This window comes from Muntiacus reevesi, chromosome 8, assembly GCF_963930625.1.
Source record: "Muntiacus reevesi chromosome 8, mMunRee1.1, whole genome shotgun sequence".
NCBI classification, from domain to species: Eukaryota; Metazoa; Chordata; class Mammalia; order Artiodactyla; family Cervidae; genus Muntiacus; species Muntiacus reevesi.
Genome location: NC_089256.1, coordinates 46,997,545 through 47,014,234, shown reverse-complemented (window position 1 = coordinate 47,014,234; position 16,690 = coordinate 46,997,545). Strand labels below are relative to the sequence as shown.

General features: G+C 37.7%; 1 protein-coding gene across 3 annotated transcripts in view; it reads left to right on the top strand.

The window, feature by feature from the left end:
• Positions 1 to 1,763: 1,763 nt before the first annotated feature.
• The window catches only part of CCDC14 (coiled-coil domain containing 14), a 40,227-nt gene continuing 25,300 nt past the window's right edge, over positions 1,764 to 16,690 (top strand). For 2 of the 3 annotated variants that reach the window (XM_065942526.1, XM_065942525.1), the window contains exons 1-5: positions 1,764 to 1,880; positions 8,910 to 8,965; positions 9,380 to 9,452; positions 9,700 to 9,769; positions 9,862 to 9,984. In XM_065942526.1, coding sequence (XP_065798598.1) covers positions 1,851 to 1,880; positions 8,910 to 8,965; positions 9,380 to 9,452; positions 9,700 to 9,769; positions 9,862 to 9,984 — 352 coding nt within the window. In that variant the 5' untranslated portion in view covers positions 1,764 to 1,850. Of the gene's footprint in view, positions 1,881 to 2,192; positions 2,275 to 8,909; positions 8,966 to 9,379; positions 9,453 to 9,699; positions 9,770 to 9,861; positions 9,985 to 16,690 lie in introns of those variants that run through there. The other variant, XM_065942528.1, reaches the window with a different exon arrangement.

Sequence of the window (16,690 nt, the reverse complement as noted above, 5' to 3'; positions counted from 1 at the left end):
ATTGTAGGTGAATAAACAATGTTGATGAGATATTAAAACACTCATGTTTCAGTAATATGTATCCTATTGTATTGTAACTGTAATATATTTGTATGTTATTCACTTGCTCCTTGGCTACCATGGGATTATTGTTGGTGGTTGTTTAGTCAGTAAGTCCTGTCCAACATCTTTGTGACCCCATGGACTGTAGCCCATCAGCTTCCTCAGTCCATGGGATTTCCCAGGCAAGAACACCTGAGTAGGTTGCCATTTCCTCCTCCAGGGGATCTTCCTCACCCGGGGATTAAACAGGATTTCTCCTGCATTGCAGGCAGATTCCTTACTGCTGAGCCACCGCGGGGAAGCCCATAGCTTAACCAAGGCTACATCAAACATGCTCAGTCACAGTGCACTGTCCTCACTTTGTGGCTAGCTGGGAACTGAGGCTCCCTAAGATGCCCAGCATCATGAGAGAGTATCTTACCTCATATAATTAGGCTGGGAAAAGATCAAAATCCAAAATTAAAAGTACAGTTTCTACTGAACACATAGTGCTTTCACACCATCATAAAGCTGAAAAATCCTTAGCTGGACCATCATAAATGGGGACTGTCAGTATGTAGTTGGAAAAAGTCTAGAAGGGAATGTACCAATTTAGTGGGATCATGAGTTTTATTTCTTTATCTGTGTTTCCTAAAATAAGCCTGTATTAATTAGGAAAAATCAGTATAAGTTTTGAAAAATCAACTAAGAAAAAACTGAAAACTTTCGAATATGTTAAACACTTTATAGGATAGATGAAGAGGGAACCGAGAGTTCTCCTCAGTTTTTTAATCTAATTCAAAGCTAAATTTATCAAATATCTGGTTTTGCCAAATCACTCAGTACAAGTGTGCAATATATTGGTACATAGATTTCAGTTTTGGGGTTATTTTAATTGTAATTAGGGCTTATAAGGCATAGACTTTTTTCTTTCTTACTTTAAAATGAAATAAGTTGGGTTAATTTCTCTTCAGCTCTATTTAAAACATTAACCCCAAACTCAATACCTTAAAAACAAAGACATTTCCATTAAAATTCGTGCAGCATGCCAATGGTAAGAATACTGTGCTATTCTTTGTTAACATGATTATTACCTCCACTGAAGAAACAACTATGCCTGGAAGTAAAACTAAAATCGCAACTAATGAGCACGATTATTAGGCCACAGAATAAAAAATCTTAAGTTGCTATCAGAATCACACAAAGAAAAAAAACAGGGCGGAGGATTGATGTTTATTGATTACCAAGAACAAAAACATTCAAAATGGTATACAAAACATCAACTAAAACTACAGGGTCAAAATCCAGAGACAGTGCAATCCCTTCTGAAACCTATTCGCCTTCTACCGTAGTCCCTTCCTCTGGTCTCGGCGGGTCCCCGTTGCCACTTCCCCTAGCAGATGCAGGACAACGGCTCTCCCTCCAGTGGAAGCCCTCGCGGCGGCAAGCTCAGGTCTCCCAGGTGATCGTGGATTCTGGTCGGCCCAGCGCTCCCGCTCCTCGTCCCGCCTTTCTCCGCCCCGCCCCTCTCGGCCCCGCCCCGCCCCAGTCCCGCAGCGCGCGGCCGCGTTCTGTGGACTTCTCTCACCCTGCAGCCGAGTGTGACGAGCGGGGGCCGGGAGGGGTCTATTGCGCAAACCCAAGGCGCCGGGTCGGAGAGAGGTTCTGGTTGCGCTCCCGGGACTATGAGGCGCAGCATTCGGCGGGCTCCTTCCCGGAAGCGGAAGCTCGGGGGGCGGGCCGAGGGCGGCCGGGAGTCGGCGGCGGTTAATTCCTTTTACCTTGCGGCTTTGCTTCACTCCGTTTGGACTTTTCTGAAGCTGCGAGAGATGGTCAGGTCTGGATCTCGACCGGGCCAGGTGAGGTCTGCGGACCTGAGGCGTCCACTGTGGGGGTCGAGAGGGACGGAGGTAGTCTTCGGGCCTGGAGAAGTGGAAAGCCCCCTTTGAAAACAATAAAAAACAATGCTGCCGCGTTAAAAAATGCTGCGACAGGAGACCAGGCGGAGGGTGGGTGTGCGTACCGAATCTTAACGCCCTAACACAGTTGTTCTGCCTGTAGATATAGAGTCTGTTTTAATCGTTGCGGTCCAACTAAGCGCTGGCTTTGGTGTGGTCCCCGGGTTCGAGTTCAGCCTCAGCCGCTGGCTGCGTGACTTAACCTCTCGGAGCCTCACGACGTTGTTGCATCAACTCCGATTCCCAGCTTTTCCAACAAGTGCTGCTATTAGCTGGTTTTCCATCACAGTTGCTGGTATTTTACTACTAGTTTTTAAAAAAAAGTCTCCCAATTAGTGTCCCTGCATTTAGCCTTATCCGTCTCAAATGCACACTCATCAATTCTCTGCTAAAAATCCAACTCTGGAACTTTTTTTCCCCTCTCCCCTAAGAGAAAAATCTCAGTTCTTTGACCTGTCAACACAGCCATTTTTCGACGTGGCCAGTGCATTCGCTACCAGCCCCCACCTCCATCCCAGGAATATCCAACGCTCTTCAGCTATTTCTTCCACAGTGCCCTGAGTGCCCGTGTTCTTTCTGGCTTTTGTGCCTTTGCTTTTTGTTCTGCCTGGAATACCCTTCTCTCCCTGAAATCTCCGTTTTTCATCTCCTGTCTCTTCAGCTCAAGTACCACTTCTAGAAGGCTTGTCTGGCACTGTGAACATTTACATTGTTTGGATGCCCTCAGCTCCCGTTTTACGCCCTTACTAAAATCCAGGCTAGAGACATTGCTCATCTTCCTCTGCTACTAAGCAGTTTATCTCTGTCTTTTCAGGTAATCAATCAGTCAACCAATAGGAATCAATCAAACCTTACACAGACCCTCTACTTAAAGTGATCTTTCGCCTCCTTAAGTGTAACCATACCACCCTTCTTTACCCTTTCATTTTTGCTCTTCCTTTATTTATCAATTCACTTTTAATGCTGTCTCCCCTATTAATGTGAATCTACACTTTTGCCCAAGGCTTGGCTCAAGACTTTTCTTCCTGAATGCTTCCAGACCAGTCCCACCCTTATAGTTTGTTCTTTTATGTTGAATGAATTCACTTGGTGCAGTCAGCAAAGGGTAAAAACATAGTTTTTGTAGTCATGTCACGTACCAATTCAGATTCCAGTTCTGCCACTACTGTCATAGTGATAGTAAGCAAAGTACTTTTTACTTCTCAGAGATTTATTTTTCTTATCTATAAAGTAGGTGTAATATCCTGCCTTAAAGAATTGAGGAGATTAAATGAGAGAACCTGGTAAAACATCTATTTCACACTTGGCATAAATTGTGCAACACAATGTAGTCCCTTTAAAAGCAGTTTATTACTGTCAGTGATGATAATCACAGCTAACATTTGGGTAGCACTTATGTGACAGGTACCATTCTATGTGCTTTTACATACAATTCTCATTTAATCTTCACAATAGGCATAGGAAGTAGATAATAATCCTCATTTTATAGATGAGGAAGTTGAGGGATGCAGAATTCAGATAACTTCTCTATAGTTACACAGCTGGTTAGCAGGGCAGACAGGCTTTAGACCCACACAGTTGGTGCTGGAGTCCATTTAAACATCTGCTCTCAGGTGTATGACTCTAAACAAGCCACCTTTCTGAAATTTAGGTTCTTACCTCACAGAAATAATAACTAACAGGGTGTTGATTAAGTGGAAATGAAAGGCTTTGTACACTAAATTATTCCACAACTATAATTTTATCTTGCACTTGTTGGTAGGAGATACAGCTCCTAGGAGGTACTTATGTTTTTCTCAAATAATAAAGTAAAAAGTTTATTGCTAATACTTAGTGGAAGTAAATGTGGGATAAAACAAACATTCTCTTATGTATTGCCATTTGGGGTACTTGTTTTGAAAAGTGGTTTTGCAGTTTGTCTCTGGGGGCACTAAAGGCATTAAACAATGAAAACTTTTTATCAAATAGTTAAGCTTTCAATCCTGAATATGAAAAGGTATTTCCAGTATATGAAAAGATTTATTTCAGATTTGTATTTTAACTGAAAAATATGAAGGACATCAAGGGTACATTATATTACTTCCACTTAAGGAAATAGTATACAACTGTTAAAAAATTTTGAACTTGTTAATATGGAAAAAGATTTGAAAGTAAAAACACAAGACTCAAAATTGCTAAAACAAACAAAAAAAAGACTCAAAATTGCAACTGTCTAGTCATGATGACTAAATAATCCATATGAAGCCTCAGTAGCAAAGAGCACAGCTAGTGCCTAGATCTTGGTTTCTATTAATAAATACTGTTGTCCACCAAAAGGAATCACTACTTTTTGGGGAAATGGTCAACTCTAGGGTTGGGGCCTGGATATATCAAAGTAAAAAGCTGCACAGCTTTTCACAATTAACATTGAAAAGTCAACTTATGGAATGAGGAAAAATATTTAAAACTGCATATCTGATAAAAGGTTCATAATCATAATATACAAGGAACTCCTACAATTCAGTAGCATTCATAGGCAAGGGACTTGAATAGGCATTTCTCCAAAGAAGACATATAGATGGTCAGCAAGTATATGGAAAGATGCTCAATATCACTAATCAGGGGAATGCAGATTGAAGCCACAGCGAGATATCACCTCACACCTATTGGGATGGCTATCATAAAAACAAAACCAATCCAGAAAATAATAAATGTTGATGAGGAAATGGAGAAATTCTAACCCTTGTACACTCTTCATGGGGATTTCAGGGTGCAGCTGTTATGAAAAATCATGAAATTTCCTCTAAAATTAAAAGTAGAATTGTTATGTGATCCAGCATTCTCATTTTGGTTGTTTATCCAGGAGATTTAAAAATAGGATCTTAAGAGATATTTGCACTCACATGTTCGTTATAACATTCTCAATAGCTAAGATGTGATAACAACCTAAGTGTCCATTGATGGATTAGTGGATACACAATGGAATATTACTCAGCCTTTAAGAAGGAAGGAAGTCATGCTATATGCAGCATCAATGGATCTTGAGGATACTTTGCTAAGTGAAATAAGCCACTTCAGTTCAGTCACTCAGTCATGTCTGACTCTTTGCAACCCCATGAACTGCAGCATGCCAGACCTCCCTGTCCATCACCAACTCCTGGAGTCTACCCAAACCCATGTCCATTGAGTCAGTGATGCCATCCAACCATCTCATTCTCTGTTGTCCCCTTCTCCTCAATCTTTCCCAGCATCAGGGTCTTTTCAAATGAGTCAGGGGACCAAAGTTGGAGTTTCAGCTTCAGCATCAGTCCTTACAATGAACATGCAGGACTGATCTCCTTTAGGATGGACTGGTTAGATCTTGCAGTCCAAGGGACTCTCAAGAGTCTTCTCCAACACCACAGTTCAAAAGCATCAATTCTTCGGCACACAGCTTTCTTTATATTCTAACTCTCACATCCATACATGACTACTGGAAAAACCAAAGCCTTGACTAGACGGACCTTTGCTGACAAAGTAATGTCTGCTTTTTAAAATGCTGTCTAGGTTGGTCATAACTTTCCTTCCAAGGAATAAGCATCTTAATTTCAAGGCTGCTGCCACCATCTGCAGTGATTTTGGAGCCCAAAAAAATAAAGTCAGCCACTGTTTCCCCATCTATTTGCCATGAAGTGATGGGACCGGATGCCATGATCTTAGTTTTCTGATTGTTGAGCTTTAAGCCAACTTTTTCACTCTTCTCTTTCACTTTCATCAAGAGGCTCTTTAGTTCTTCTTCACTTTCTGCCGTAAGGGTTATGTCATCTGCATCATTCCCCTTATATGAGGTATCTAAAATAGTCAGACTCATAGAAACAGAGTAAGTAGGGTGGTTGTTGCCAGGGGTTGGAGGGAGAGAAATGGAGAGCTGCTATTCAGTGAGCGTAAAGTTTTAGTTATGTACAGTGAATAAGCTCTGTTTTATTTATGAGATAGATCTGAGATCTGCTGTAAACATGTGAAAGTGAGGTCACTCAGTCATGTCTGACTCTTCAACCCCATGATATGTAACCTGCCAGGCTCCTCCATCCATGGGATTTTCCAGGCAAGAATACTGGAGTGGGTTGCCATTTCCTTCTCCAGGTGATCTCAATTCAGGGATGGAACCCAGGTCTCCCACACTGAGGGCAGACTTCACCATCTGAACCACCAGGGAATCCCATAAACATCATACTACAGTTAACAATTGATGTACACTTAAAATTTATTGAGGGTAAATTTCATGTTACCACAAAGGGGAGAAAAAAGGGGAGGGGGGACCTGGAGATCTTTACGTAAGGAATGGCTCAAAAATAATAGTGACTTGTTAAAATGATACAGGGGCTGGTTTGAAAAGACTCCTATTGGCAGAATCTGGGACAGTTTGAGCATTGATATAAATAATGATAATCATCATAACCCTTTAAATAAACTAGGAATCAATGAGTCCGTACTAGCAAACAAAGAAGTACTTTTGAAGTACTTCACTAAGGTTGAATGCCAACTAATAAATCTAGAATGAATGATGTAAGTTAGAAAAATCACTATTTGACAAATGATTAAGGCAAGAATCCTCAATGAATGCTATTGATTGAAAGTTTGATAAATAGGATGTCTGCATAATCTTCAAGTATCTCCCAACAAAATGCTTAATATTTACAAAGGTAAAAATAGTAACCTGTTGAAAAATCTGGCAGGCACCATCTTAAATAATCAAACTTTACATCCCTAGTAATGGGACAAACTAACATATGCCTGCTCATACGGTACTGAGATAAATACAACATCCCTTTTATGGTATTCCTGCCAAAAAAGCACAACCTGAAACTCATCAAGAGGAAGCAGACAAGTCTAAATGTTTACCAGAGGGACATTCTACCAGAGTAACTGCTCATATTCTTTGAATATGTCAAGGCTGTAAAAGACAATTAATGACACCTCTAGGAACTGTTCCAGAGTAAAGGAGACTAAAGAGATATGACAACTTAAAATGCTTCGTGTGATCCTGGATTTATGGGATAAAGGCCATAATTTTTTTTTTTTTAATGTAAAGGACAGTATTTTGATAATTGGCAAAATGTAAATAAGATCTGTAGATTAGATTATAGTATGGTTTCATTGTTAGTTTCCTGATTTTGATAATTATACTTTGGTTTTTTTGAGAGAGTGACCTTGTCCTTAGGAAATATTTAGGAATAAATATTTAAATATAAAGGAGTATCATGTCTGTAACATAATCTAAAATGGTTCAGACAAAAAGTAATACTATACATTTTTGAAAGGGAGAACAGGGCAGGTGTAGTAAAATGTCAGCAGTTGTGGAATCTTGGTAGCATTATACTGTTCTTTGTACTATTATTTCAAAATAAAGAATACAAAATAAATTTGAAGGGAATCTGCCAGTATCACACTGTTGCAGGGTGCTTTATTCTAGTTAATTTTCTTTACCTGATTTTTTTGTAATATGACCTAATTTTGTGTGTGTGTGTGTGTGTTTCGGTGAAATGCTGTATATAATCTTTCAATTATGCCATTATGCCATACATTTATCTAGACAGTATCCTTTTTTAATTCTGAAAGATAATTATTGTGGTAGTTGTTTTTAGACTTAGCATGAAGGTTTGGCTTTTTATTATGGTCCTGGACAGGACACCAACATAGATACTGTGAAAGGAAAGCCGCTGAGGGGGTCATGCAGGGTCTAATAGAGTTGTGTTACATGGCATCTTATTTCCGCCAATGTTGGTTCTCACTGCTGCTTTATGACTCCCTCATATGCTAAGTTATCTTAAGGAGAAGTGACACTTTATAATTCCAGAAAGTTTAATAGTAATTGCTCAAAGTTATCTTGAGATGAAATACATAAACGTGTCAAGAAAAATCCTAAGTGTAACCGCCAACAGTGACTACACCTAAAGGGTAAAATGGGGGAGTGAATAGGAAATTTAACCATGTCTTTTAAATTTTGAATAGATACTATTTTAAATGATGTATTAAGATATAAAAAGGTATACCATGGAAAGTCTCCCTTGTTCTGTCCCCTAGATTCTCAGTTTCCCTCCCCAGAGGCAAGCACAGTTAACTTGTTTCTTGTGTAACTCCCAATGTATTGGTTGTGTGTAGAAGCAAATGATTACAGTTTTCATGTGTTAGTCTTGTCAGGCATTCTAAAGAATGTGGAAAAATAGAATCAGAGTTATGAACTCTGCCCTATATCTTGAGTTATCGTGTATTTTGAAGGCCTAGGGGAAGTAGAATATTTTGAGGGATTGAGTATAGTCCATACTTACTATAGTAGATACTTCTGGTTAAAGTAAAATTTCAACTTCAGTCTTCAACTTACATAGACTTAAGGAACAAATCTATGTGTTGCTTGCTTGACATTTTATATAGAAAAAAATAATTTATGAGTTAAGTTGTAATAGTGGATTTTATTAAAATTAATAACATGGTACATATATAAAATGGAGTATTATTCAGCCTTAACAAGAAGGAAATTTTGCACTTGCTACAACATGGATATTATGAAGATACTGTGCTAAGCAAAGTAAGCCAGTCACAAAAGGACAAATACTATCTGGTTCCATTTCTATGAGATTCCTAGAACAGTGAGACCAAAAGTAGAAGGGTGGTTACACCAGGTACTTAGGAGAGGAGAGGATTAGAGATTAATGATTAATGGGTACAGAATTTCAGTTTGGGAAGATGACAAACTTCTGGAGATGGGCTGTAGTGATGGTTGCACAACTGTGAATGTGTTTAATGCCACAGAGCTGTATACTTTAAAATGGTTTATTTTATGTTATGTATGTTTTACCAAGTGAAACAAAAGGAAACAGTGAATAACATTTTAGGTTTTGTCAAAACAGTATACTGAGAATATGATAGAAAAATATTTGTATATCTCCTATAATATAATGCTTTATATTATAGGTAATACCTTCAGGAAAGCACACTGGACCTGCTAAATTAACAAATGGAAAGAAAGGGTAAGTACTTAAGAAAGTGTCCAACTTCAGGAATTCTCAAGAGATTTTCAAGTCTATGGGCTGGACTAAATTTTTCCTACCCCAGAGAACTAAGTGAGGGTCTCCACTTTCACAAAACTCTGGGGAGAAACCTTTCATATCTCTACCCATGTTGATCATTTTAGTCTTTACAACCTTCATAAAGTCCTGCATAAATCCATCTTTTACATGATTGGACAAGCTTTCTTATCCAACCTTTGCTGGAAAGAAAGTGTCTTTTTAGAATGTATTTTGGGAAAATATTATATTATTTGTAATTTATCCAACCTTTGCTGGAAAGAAAGTGTCTTTTTAGAATGTATTTTGGGAAAATATTATATTATTTGTAATTATGTTTGTATTATATGTAAATGTATTAACAAACTTGTTTTCTAGGACCAATTTGAGAAAGATACCCCGTTTTAATGCAGATTCTGGCTATCCCACTCACTCTGATTCAGAAAGTCAGGTAAGAGTAAACTGAATAGATACAGTGTATACTGTTTGATTAGTTTTTAGGTAAAAGCTAAGAAGTGGAAATAAAAATTCAAAGGTGAAGTATTAATTGTCCTGACAAAGAATGAAGACTTTTTGCTTTAAAACATGTCTTCTACCAATAATAAATTGCTTCTAAATAAGGAAATTTTAAAATTACAGAATTTTTTTCCTGCATTAAAATTTTATGCACAAATTTCTATGTGACTTTCTCCTTACAGACTGAAACTGTACAGGGGCTTGATGGCTGTGCGTCTTTGCTTCGGGACATTTTGAGAAATGAAGATTCAGGTTTTTTTTTTTAAATGCTTCTTTGCTGATCACCTTTTCTCAATTAAGTAGTTCTTGTAATGCTAATGAATTTTTGTTTTAATCATTAATAGGTTCAGAAATAACATATTCAGAAAATAGATGTAACCCCAGACCTGTACAAAGCAAAAGATACAGATCCAAAAAGAAAGGACATGAAAAACATACTGTGCCTTCTGTAGTCCGGAAGGAAATTTGTAAGTATTTTTTTCTCTTATTTATTTAAATATGATACTTAATTATGGGAGTTTTGATAGATTACTGGGGTTATGCAGTTGGGCTTACATTTTAATAATATTGGTTATACAGGGGTGTGTGTGTGCTTGTGATTTTTTTTTTTTCTGTATTCAGTTTCTAATTGCTGAGTACTTTGCCAAGAAGAAAAGTAGAAAAAAAAAAAAGGTTAGGTTTTGTAGGAGAATAGGTTCAAACTCAGAATGATATTCACAGATTGGTTGGGTTTCTTGCGTATATTTACTGGTTTATAAATACTATATGTGTATACATATATTCTAAGTAGGATTCATGGCTCACTTTTTCAGCTGCACAGTTAGAAGATATGGTAATAGGAAGGTAAAATTCCAAGTTGGGTAGTTATGTAAGCAAAAAAAATCTGCCACTGTTTGAGAGTGACTGTAGCCAAGGATCTTTTACACTTCACAATTAACTTGCTGACTTAAGTGAAATAATTCAGTAAGCAGTTTAGAATAAGCAAGTTTTGATTATGTTGTTCCAGAGAGGCCTATAGAACATGGTAACCCAAAATAGAGATGAAAAAGTCCACAATGGGATTTCAGAGCATCAAGAATGGAACCAGCTAGTTCACAGTTCAGGTGGGCCAAAAATGTTAGTACAGCAGAGTACAGTAAGATTTAGCTTAGGTAAGGGGTTTGAGCCATATACAGCACTAGTTCTGGGTATTAGAGATCAGGATTCAGGCAAAGAGGCTGAATTCAGATCGTCTTGAGTCAGAACCAAGGCCGAGAAAACAACTTCCTAACCTATCTTGGAGGCCAGTTGCGTTTAACCTTATATTGTCTTGACCTGCGCCACTTAAGATGGCAGTCTTAAGCCACATGTGACTGCGGAGCATTCCAAGTGTGGCTGGTACAACTAAGGAAGTCAATTGTAAATGTTATTTAATTTTAATTAATTTAAATTTGAAAGCTGGTACTTGACCTAGTTATTAGAAAACTTTTAAATTATGTTTGAAATAACTTGGTAAATGAATCTACTTTTTTCAACTGTAAATTTTATTAAATCTAAATACAGATCAAGGATTTCTGATGAAAATTTACTATCCAGATTGAGATGTGCTTTATAGTAAAAATACACAGTATGCTTAGAATATTTAATGCAAAAAAATAAAATATCTCAGTGATTAATGTTAATCACATTATAATTTAATATTTTGGGTATATTGATTTGAGTAAAACATTATTGTGATTAATGTTACCTATTTTAATTTTTTTAATGTAGCGCTTGGAAAATTTAATATTGCTTATATGATTTACATTATATTTCAGTGGGACAGTATTGGTCTAATCCAGGATGAGCATACTACAGCTAGTTTTGTTTTATTGTAATGTTTAGTTATTTTGTAAATGAAGCTTTATCAGAGCGCAGTCATGCTAATTCATTTTTGTTTATGTATTTTCTATGGTTACTTTTGTGTTATAGGAGCAGAGTTGAGTAGTTGTGAAAGAGACCATCTGGCCTGTTTAAAGCATAATATGTTTATTCTCCAGCCTTTTAAGAAAAAGTGTGCTCACCCCCGGTCTAACTCTTAAAGCAGAGACCTATTTTGGAGGACCAATGGACAAAGGAGTGGTAGTACATGGTCAACGATGGTGCCATGGTAGCAACTTGTTGGATCCTAACTTAACTATTTGTTCAGAGTTCCCACAGAGTTTAGATCTGTTCTTCAGTCAGTAAGTCATGTCCGACTCTGCGACCTCATGGACTTCCAGACTTCCTTGTCCTTCCTTCACTATCTCCCAGAGTTTACTCAAACTCATTTCCATTGAGTCAGTGATGCCATCCAACCATCCCATCCTCTGTCACCCTCTTCTTCTGCCCTCGATCTTTCCCAGCATCAGTGTCTTTTCCAGTAAATCGGCTCTTTGCATTAGGTAGCCAAAGTATTGGAGCTTCAGCATCAGCCCCTCCAATGAATATTCAGGGTTGATTTCCTTTAGAATTGACTAGCAAGAAAGAATAGATGGCAACACCCAAATTAAGATAGGGGTTTTATTTATGAAGAAACTCATTACAAACTCATTAGGGTATAAGGAAACCACAAGAGATTCTGCTAGCCAAGTGCTAACAGCATGAACAGAACTGTTAATATCCCTAGGTCTTAAGGGATGAGGTGAGGAAGAGGTTACTGGGATTCAGCTAGAAGTATTGTTCTGTAGAGCAGGCCACCTTGAGAGGAGCAGTGAGCTTTAAGGGACAAAGTCAGCCCAAGGTGGCCTCATAGAGAGGGAGTTTGAAATACCTTGAATGCATGCTTTTTCCTCTCTTTGATAATGCCAAAATTCCCATTGGATTGAACCCAGCTGGAGCCCTGTTGATGTATATCTAGTCAGGGATCTGATTTTCATTCTTATAAGCTAATGAATTATTCTTACTATGTCATGCATGTTGACAGGAGACACAAGACTCTTGGATCAGAGACAAAGGTGCTATGCTCATAGCACAGCTAGCAGCATGCACATTAGCATATTGGTTCTGCCTCACTGCCAGCTGCCAGTGGGATGATACGATGGACCCAGGGGGAAACTGCACATGCTGCAGGTTTAAGTTTCAGCTGAAGAACACTGAGCTTGGGGAATTCATTGCTTTGGTGGTACACAGTTAGAAAGCCTATACTTGACCGAGGGAAAAACATCACCTTATCCCTCAACGTTGCTCACTATTAATGCCCCTCATAGCCCTGAGAAATGTCCCAGGTACAAAGCTTAGGTCAAAGCCTTACTTTTTCTTTGGTAAACTCAGCAAGACATGTAGAAGCAGAAGAGATCCATAAAGGAATGTCTCTTAATAATGTAATCCATACAGAGTAGTATCCCAGAGAGAGCAGAGCAGAGTGGAGATGGGTAGAAGGTGGGTTTGGTGAAGCAAATGAGAGAGATCAGGCATTCTTAGTCCTTAGCATTAAATTCTTATTTGGATTAGAGTCAGATCATCAGTTGTGGCCTGTTATCAGTATATAATATTCTTATTGTCCTTTCCCCTACACTATCATCATCAGAAATAAGGACCTACTTCCCATAGGACAATCTCCTTTAGGGTTGCAGTAGAAGAAGTGGTTCTCATTGACTAAGGTTTATTCTTCAGAAGCAGAAACCTTTTTGCCTTTGGTTAAATTACTTCATCTTTCTTTGATTTATCACTGTAGCACTGTCTAGAAAGGATCTTTTTTTTTCTTCTTTTTTTGCGGTTAACAGTTGTTAGCCAATACAAGGTTTTTGCTCTGTTAATCACAGTGCCTAAAATACACAAAAGCTGGGACTTCCCTGGTGGTCCAGTGGTTAAGACTCTATACTCCCAATGCAGAGGGCACAGTTCGATGCCTGGTCAGAGAACTAAGATCCCACATGCCACTGGATGTTGCTAAAAATATATTTTTTAATAAAATAAATAAAAATGCCCTTTATCTAAAAAGCACAATTTCTGACAACTCACCAATGTAACATTTAAAAAAAAAATAGTCAAAACTGCATTCCTTTCCTTTTTCATCTCTCCACAAGTGAGATAATCATAATTAGAACTTTAGGAATTTATTATAGCATGTTAACTAGTATCTACATATCATTTTAACTTAAACATACATTAACTTACTATTTTGTATTACTGTCTTCTGGGGCTTGGGCTCCTTATGTATTTTCTGCCTGGGAACTGCTAAATCATTGGGTGTCTCTGGAGTCATGCCCACCCACCCTGTTGCTTACTCAGAGGAAGGAGGCAGAAAGGCAGTTCCAAAAATGCATTGAGAGCTTACCCAAGAGTGCACCTGACATTTAAAAGAAAAAAACATTTTTTAATAAGCAGCTACTTACACTTTGATAACTGTATTGAATGCTGTGGGCACATGCTCCTACCTTCAGTATCATATATATATTTCTGCCCTCATCTAGGAGAAATAAACCACTACAGGCAGAATATTTTGAGCATTGATTGCCCCCATCAAGGCCAAGTGTTCTCCATATTTCAAATTATAATAGGCATCCAGCAATGCCTATCTGCAGTAGGTGTTTATTCCATATTTGGGTGGCAGGAATTATCTAAAAATTATACATCCACTTACGGTTTTTAACTTGTCTTGGATAATTTGCTTTAAGATTTTTGTGTCTTAAATACAGACGTACAACATTATCAGTAGAGTTTCACACAGATTGAGTTAATGGAGAAGTTAAGTAAGACATGTTAATTCTAAAGCTTTGAATTTTAAGAAGTACTTGAAGTTTATTAATTTATGTTGGGTGATGGCATCTGCTGGCAAAGGCAAAATATTGTAGCTTAACTTAATCAGAGGTTGTGAAAGCCATCTCTTGAAAAGAAAGTGAATGAGTGCCAATGCTTGGGACCTATGAGTATAAAGTCTGAGAACTCCTCAAACCAGACAAATGTTATGGAAAAAAGAAACCCAAGAGCAGAAGAGAGACCTAGGAATTAGGAGGAAAAGAAGAACAATGTGCTAGATGGCCATGGGCTGCATGTGATCTCAGCTTTCATCATATTTAGATTTCAAAGTTAAAACTATTTCTGTTAAAACTTTTCCTTTTTATTTATTATAAATTGTGTTTCCACTAAGGATTTCCTTGGTGGTCCAGTGGCTAATACTGTACACTCCCAGTGCAGGGGGACCCAGGTTCTATCCCTTGTCAGGTAACTAGATCCCACATGCCATAACTGAAAAGATCTCACTTTCTAATGGCAGAAAATAAAGAGGGCTAAAGTGCATCTTTATGAGAGTGAAAGAGGAGAGTGGAAAAGCTGGCTTGAAACTCAACATTAAAAAATAAAAACTAAGATCATGGTATCTGATCCCATCATTTCATGGCAAGTAGAAGGGGGAAATGTGGAAATAGTAACATTTTATTTTCTTGAGCTCCAGAATCACTGTGGACAATGACTGCAGCCATGAAATTAAAACACACTTGCTTCTTGGAAGGAAAGCTATGACAAACTTAGACAGCATATTAAAAAGTAGAGACATCACTTTGCTGACAAAGATCTGTATAGTCAAACCTAGGCCTTTCCAGTAGTCATGTACAGATGTGACAGTTGGACCATAAAGAAGGCTGAGTGCTGAAGAATTGGTGCTTTTTTATTGTGGCGTTGGAGAAGACTCTTGAGAGTCCTTTGGACTGCAAGGAGTTCAAACCAGTCAATACTAAAGGAAATGAACCCTCAGTATTCATTGAAAGGACTGATGCTGAAGCTCCAATTATTTGGCCTCCTAATGTGAAGAGCTGACTCATTGGAAGAGTCAGCTGATGCTGGAAAAGATTGAAGGGAAAAGGAGGAGTCAGCAGAGAATGAGATGGCTAGACGACTCAGTGGCTATGAATTTGAGCAAACTCTGGGAGATAGTGGAGAACAGAGGAGTGCTGTGTGCTGCAATCAGGAGGTTGCAAATAGTTGGACACAACTTAGTGACTCAACAACATTTCCACTCTTTCTTTTTTTTTTACAGAAATGTTTATTAACCAGTTTGTTTTAGTTCATATATTCAGAGAGTAAAGTATAATTTATTGCATGTCACCTTAGAGGGGAAGTGGTTAGGGATTTATTATTGATATCAGTTGGGAAGATCTATGAATATAAAATATTTATCTGTCCGTATTAAGACTTTGGAGCCATTTGGTAATGGCTGTAACATTTACTGAGTTCTTACTATGTGCTAGAAACTGATACTTTACATGTGCTATTTAATTTTCACAACAGTGTTATAAAACAGGTAATGCTCTTATTATCATCATTTTTCTGATGAGGAAGAAGAGTTCAAGAGAGGTTAAATAATTTTCCAAAAGTTATTCAGCTAGTAATTGGTAGAGCTCATATGCAGGCCAGGGAAGTATGTTCACAGCAATAGGTTATCACAAAGGAGAGAATACCCAAGTCAAAATAGATGCATCCAGTGTCTCCAACCGTTTTCATAGTCAAATAGTAATTTAGTAGTAGTTTTCTATATTTATTGGTTATAATATTTCATTTGCCTTTAACATTTTGTTTTTACTTGTAAGTTTTATGCTTCTAGCAGTGTTTTTATTTTCAATAAATTGTGTATTTAGGGAATTCCATACCATTTAAAAAAATTTAACTTTTCACTTTTTAAGTAAGGATTAACTTTAATAAAACAAGTGTATAAATCTCAATAAATATTTGCATATGTGTACATCCATGTAGTTGACCACCCAGTTGAAAATAAAGAACGATTTCAGTACCCTACCAGGCTCCTATCCATCAGTATTCTAATTATTACCTGTCTCCTCATCCTTGAATAACCACTTTTCTGACTTCTTTCTTGATTGGATAGTTTTACTATCTTTGAACTTCATGTACACTTTGAAAATGCAGCTGTACACTATGTAGTCTTGTGTCTGACTCTCACACAGCATCATATCTGCTAACTTCATCTAGGTAGTTAGAGTATATCAGTACTTTGTTCTTTTCAATTGCTATATAGTATTCCATCATATGACTACACTACAATTCATCCATTTCTACTATTCATGACTGTTTGGTTTTTCAGTTTGGGGCTACTGCTAATAAAGCTGTTGTGAACATTCTTGTATACATTTTTTAGTGGACATAATACTCGTTTCTGTTAGGTATATTCCCCGAATTACAATTACTATATCATAAAATATATGTTTAGCTTTGGTAAGCTTT